The sequence below is a fragment of the Morone saxatilis genome, unplaced genomic scaffold (genome assembly GCF_004916995.1).
Source record: "Morone saxatilis isolate NCDOM2014 unplaced genomic scaffold, NCSU_SB_2.0 Contig17, whole genome shotgun sequence".
Taxonomy (NCBI): Eukaryota; Metazoa; Chordata; class Actinopteri; family Moronidae; genus Morone; species Morone saxatilis.
Window position 1 is genome coordinate 9,430,842 of NW_023339729.1, and position 6,031 is coordinate 9,436,872.

The window sequence follows — 6,031 nt, forward strand, 5'->3', positions numbered from 1 at the left end:
CTCTCACCCTCACACCCTGTCTTTGCCTCACATGATGTCTCTCCCTCCTCGCCCCCCTTCAGCTCTCCCTCAGTTGCCTGATGCCTCACAGTTGGAGGACTTCTGTTCCAAAGCATACTGTACAGTGATTTCCCAACACCCAGAAAGCCAGCCATTTCAATTCCTGCCAGTACCCTGTGAATCAACCTGTAGAAACATGGAACTTTCTTAAAAGAAATAATCCATCAAACTATCACCTTAAAAACTTTGACTTAAAATAAAGGTGACAAATCTTTCACTGTGGTGGATTACTTTTCTCAAGCAAGTTTTAACTCTCTGCAAGTTGATGCATAAAATGCTGGAATTCATGGAAAAGAATGGCTTCTTGAAATGTAGGTAAATTAACTAAAAACCCACGGTATCCTGTTATTTGGATAATGGTGGGCAGAAATGTACAACATAAGCAATTTGCAATTATTAAACCTTAACACAGAAACCGCTGGTATGGTCTTTTCAACCTAAAGGCGCCATAAGTAACATTTATAATTCCCCAAAGGACCATAAAGATTTGTAATACTGTAATGTTTGGGAGTTGATATTGTTTGAAAAGATAATGTTTGTTGTAATGTCTTTAACGTAAGCCTAACAAATCCCAATAACTTAATTTATTTTTTATGAAAGTTTACTTCAACAAAAACTCAACATAATCTCAAAAACCCCACAGAACATCTTGTAACACATCCCAGTTAAAACTAGAGGATTACTGCTTCTAACAAGCTGTCACCTTAATGTCCACAGTAAAAAATCGCACTAACAACCTGCATTATTTTTTAACCCAGAAGAAACCCAAATTCCTTTGTTAGTGCATATCATAACATAAAATAAAAATATCTGCTGTATTTACGGCCCGACCCTTTAATAATATGTCAGGATAATATCTGATATAGTTTATAGAGGGTTGAGCTCAGAAACACCTCAGCTAAGCTCTAAAAACCTCAGCACATCCTACGACACATCCAAGCTGAAAACCGGAGGATTACTGCACATAACAGGCTGTCACCCTCCGGCCGGCGGTGAAAAATCACAGCTCTCTGTTTCCACTCAGGGACAGCTGGAGAGGAGGCTCACAATGCCGATCACACTGTACTGTACAGCTTGTAAAGCTGTCCCTACACTGCATCACATCACAACATCTTAACTCATAGTTTGATGTAGAAATTGTATGGGAGAGAATTTGATAAATCTCACATCACTCTAAATCTGCTTCAATCATGTAAATTATTAATATACATTTTATTCATGATTGTTTAATTGTATGTATGTTTAATTCTGACTTGTGGCATATTTTGTGTTATATGTTGTTCATTTAATTACTTCTGCCTATTTTGTCCAGAACACTCTTGGAAATGAGAATTTTAATCTCAGTGAGGCTAGGGGTAAAATAAAGGTTAAAAAGAAAAAAATTATATTTTTTTAAATACTCTATAATTATTTGATTTGAAGAAGTAAATAAAAATGATTTGTTTTTGCATCATTATTTTTAATCATTTTTGTTCCTCCTTAAATAGTTTTGTTATATCTTTGTGATGGACTTTTTGTGAGTTACTGAAAACAGTGTTCTAAAAATTGGATTTCACAACTCTAAAGATTGATTGTGTTGGTTGATGGATGATATTTGTAGTATAAGGAGCTGTGGGGATTCCAGTATTATCCAACTGTATGATGAACAGTCTGCGGTCACAGAGTGTGTGTGTTCTGGCCTGTTGATGGAGAGCTGAGCCAAATATTTATTAGAGAATTTGTTCGATTATCAGACACTGTTGGGTGGGTTTCAGATCTGTTGGGTTGAAAAGGGGGCAGGCAGCGAGGTCTGGCCCCCTCCGAACATGTGGATCTCACACCTCGGTGGCAAAAGGTCATGTATGAGAGTTAACAACTCAAGAGGTGTCTCACCTCACTGCTCCTATTTCTCCTCCCTCCATCTCTCCGTCACACAACTCTGCAAATTAAACACATTCCTCTTTGCCTATTCACTGCTTTCTGATTCAATTTGAACTGCCACTCTTTCCTCCACCCCTGCTACCCCATTAATATTCCACCCCCCCCATTCCTCACCCCATTTAGATGCACACACACGAGCAAATGAGCAAATGGTCCCTAAACTTAAAAGAGCAGCTCAGGAGCATCAATCTGAGCATCAGCCCCAAATCCCTCAAACTAACATGTGAGTCAGGAGGCCAAACAGCTCAGCAACTGGATCTGTGTTTGCTTTTCCTCCAGGGATGTCCCCTTCTTCCCCTCCTCTTTTATTACATTAGGGGGTGGTCAGCTCATCCGCTCGGGAGCCCTCTGCTGTTTTGATGTGTGTCCCTTCATCCTGTTTATCTGTCTGCTTGTCTGGATGACCAACCGAGAGCCTAAACCCTAATTGACTTGGCTGGAATTTGAGGGCCGGAGTTCCACAAGCAGCAGGTAGTAATTACTTCACAGCAAGTTAATACCAACAGCATGCTGGGACGGGTGTGGGGAGGTAGGATGAGGGCGTATGGTGGGACACTGGGGGAGGTGGCGTGGAAAGAGGGTGTATAGTGTTACTGGCTTTCTTTCATCTGCCTAAATAGAGATATCGGAGCAACTCTGCGGGGTCCTCGTCTCAGTGACTCCTCTGGCAGTTTTCTGAGGGGAGGTTAGCGGGAGTTTGAATCCTGGCCGGAGTGCAGTGTGTCCTCTCTGACCTTTTGCCATTCACTCATCCCTACAGTCACCAGCCCCTCCTCTCTTTTTGGCAGAAGCCCCATGGCCTTTTATCCTTTTGGCTGTGAGGCTTCTGTGATCCTGTTTTCTATTGCAAACAAATGAATGAGGCTCTTTAGTTAATGTGTTCCAGATCAGTGACATTATACTCTGTGTTACTGGGCAGTTTGAGGTGGGAAATAAAAAACGTGGATAAGGGACACATGGGGTCAGCAGAAATACAAAGGTAATCGCTTTGACCCTTAATTATTGCTTCCTTTGCAAAACATGAATGGCCCCTTCGAGCTCCGGCCGTCACCGCTTTCCTTTTTCTGCGACGATCGTGTTGTTTTAAACTCAGGCCTCTCATTAAGGAAAGAATAGAAGGATATTAACACTATACTTCACACATTCACTCTCAATGTATCTACACTGTACATTTTTGTGTGTCTTGTGACACAATGCACATATGTTTTTATTTTGAAGCAAGATTGCACACATTTTAAAGTGAAACTATTGGTTATTGGTACTTGCTGTTCTCAAATCTTGTGAGTATATAGTTTTTTAAAATGTTCTTTAAATAAAAATTCTGATTCTTGTTGGATGCTATTTTCATCATCATAATTTGTATAGGCCCAAGACTATAACGGCATTATTTCATATATGTAGAACTAAATTACTTGCAATTTAGTTATTATTTTTTCTTTACTTGAGATGTAAGACATACAACCTCCGCTCCACCATGGAGAATAGATACCTCTTTAGTATTTTCCTTTAAGAACATTTTTAATTGTATGGTACATACACAAATTGCATTGCTAAAGATTATCTGCACCCAAAAGTGTACTGTTGTAAAAATATTTGGTGCCATTATTTTAAAAATGTCACATTACAGCTTTCACATTATTTTTCCTGGTAAATAAAACAACTGATTTCCACACATGATGCTTATGCCGTGTTTACGCAATACATGATTTAATCAGGGTAATTATCCGCTCATTGCCCTTTTGTGTGTGTGTTTTAAACTATCCTCCTAATTAAACTTGCTATTATTGGTGTTATTAATGATGCCCGATAAAATGTAGTTTGGAGATCATACTCAGTGATTATTCCTTGTAAAAGATCTTGTGATGTGTGACACCCTGTTGCTCATAAGTCATGTAGTTTGCAAACCTCTATGACTCCAAAGGTCCAAAGTTATGTAGTGTGACCACAGCAGAGAAGGGTTTTGAGGTACTGCTGAGAGCACTGAGCATGGACCCAAAAATCAGCCACAAATCAGGTTGCCTTCAGTTACAAAAACACCGACCATCACAGTCATTAAAATAACATAATTTCCATAACACACATGACAAAATCCTTTAAACAATGCACATCAGGAAATACATTTCAAGTTAGTCACCACAGTAATTTTGTGCTCTTTTACTTACATGACTTGGAAGGGGCAGTTGGGTGTGTGGAGGAATTTGAGCTCTTTGATGGACCGCTGAGGAACCGTGCTGAGAGTGGAACGACACCAGCACCGCTCTACCAGACTGATGGGCTTAGCTGCAAACACAAGAAGGAAAATTACAAATTAAGTTTACTGTCAGTGAAAGAAAAAGTGATTACAATTATAGAACACTCTCGTGGTGATTTCAGCTGTTCAGCATACTTACTGGATAGTTTTATAAAGTTAAGTTCAATAATTCACTTGGTTTTTGCACATAATGAACTCAATTATTTTAATAATTATGCTGTTCAAAGGCAGATAAAGCAACTGATATGGTACACTGCCAAAATTTTTCTTTGAAACAATTTCAACATTTCATTGTTCATTAAACAGAGAACGGGTCATTCTGGTTCATATGAGGATTTAAAAATGTACATCAACTTAAATTAAAATCCAAATTCAAACACAGTAGCTTCAACTTAATTTCAGTTGTGATTAAATGCATCACTTCCCTCAGTGGACAAATTAAAAGCATGTTTAATCTACTGTAACAAGTCTTTAAAAGCATGGGAACGTATAAGTTTACCTGCGATTGCTCTGAACAACATGTTCATTAAAAAGAGATTAGCCCTTTTATGACCACTGTCACACACACACACACATGCAGAATTTCAGCTTTTCACTCCCAGACCATTCATCCCAGCCACTCTAATGCAGAAGGGCCCTCAACATTCAATTTCCAATATTTGCCTCTTTTATGAAGGAGCACTCAGCGGCTCAGACATCCTCTGTGGAAATCACCTCGAGTACATTCTTAAAATGATTACAAATCACCCCTGTGCCTCCATGGAGGTTTGTGGGGGCCCAGAGGACCACAGATGCACAATAATAACTTCAACTACGTGCAATTACAAACTGATTGTAGTTTTGAAAAATGTGCAGTTTGCAGATTTTCCAAAGAAATGATGATGGTTATAAAAATGTCAGAGAGAGGATGAAGAGAAACACTCTGCAATAAAACGTTACATCAGGAATCCACCCTAATAGCCTTGATACTGCGGAGTGCTTTACTCAATATATTACATGCACATGGTTTCAAAGAAAAAAATGCTTCATTGAGGCTGCAGAGTGCGTCAAAAAATCATAAAAGGTCACAGAGCAGATGCTGACTTTGCAGAAACTTTGCAAATTGCAACAACTCATTCTTTGTATCAGCCACTTCCTGCCCAGATAAACACAGAAATTACTAAATCAAGTGCATCTCGTGTAGCTTACAGACCTTTGTTCTAGGGTTCACAATCCCTATTGATATGCATGTTTATAGTGCAACACCAAATGTCCTGCCACAAATGGCTAAATCCTCAGTAATATCAGCCTAATGATTCACACCCATTCAGGGTCTTTTCTCATGCAAACTAAAGGATCATTATGCAGCACACAGCACCGGGGCCATGAGCGAGCTTCCACTGCTATCACCACCGCATTGTTTATCCCTAATTAGAAACTAATTAAAAGAAAGCAAAGGGAAAAAACAAATACACACATTTAGGCCAGTCTCTTTAATATGCAATCAGGGGTCTTACTGGGGCCGAAACAACAAGCTTAGCATAATGCAGGCCAGGCGACTCATCGCCCCGGCTTGTCTCCTACCAAGGTTAACATGTGGGAGATTAATGTGGGGTCACTGTGGGAACTGCACCACTCCTGTGGTACCCCGAATGATTTGAATCCAAAATAGTGAATATAATAATTACTGAAAGATTTGGCAACCTGGTTTATTGCTCATTAAAGAAGTTAACAAAATGTGAGAGTTTACTGTCAATATGTTGTTTTGTAACTTCTATACCAGTAATCTAGGGCTAATATAATAACTTTTATTACTGATTA

The 6,031-nt window shown here is 39.2% G+C and overlaps 1 protein-coding gene across 1 annotated transcript in view; it reads right to left on the minus strand.

The window, feature by feature from the left end:
- cxcl12b (chemokine (C-X-C motif) ligand 12b (stromal cell-derived factor 1)) overlaps nucleotides 1-6,031 on the minus strand; it is a 13,004-nt gene that overhangs the window by 5,935 nt on the left and 1,038 nt on the right. The window contains exon 2 of the mRNA XM_035660057.1: nucleotides 4,143-4,260. Coding sequence (XP_035515950.1) covers nucleotides 4,143-4,260 — 118 coding nt within the window. The remainder of the gene's footprint in view (nucleotides 1-4,142; nucleotides 4,261-6,031) is intronic.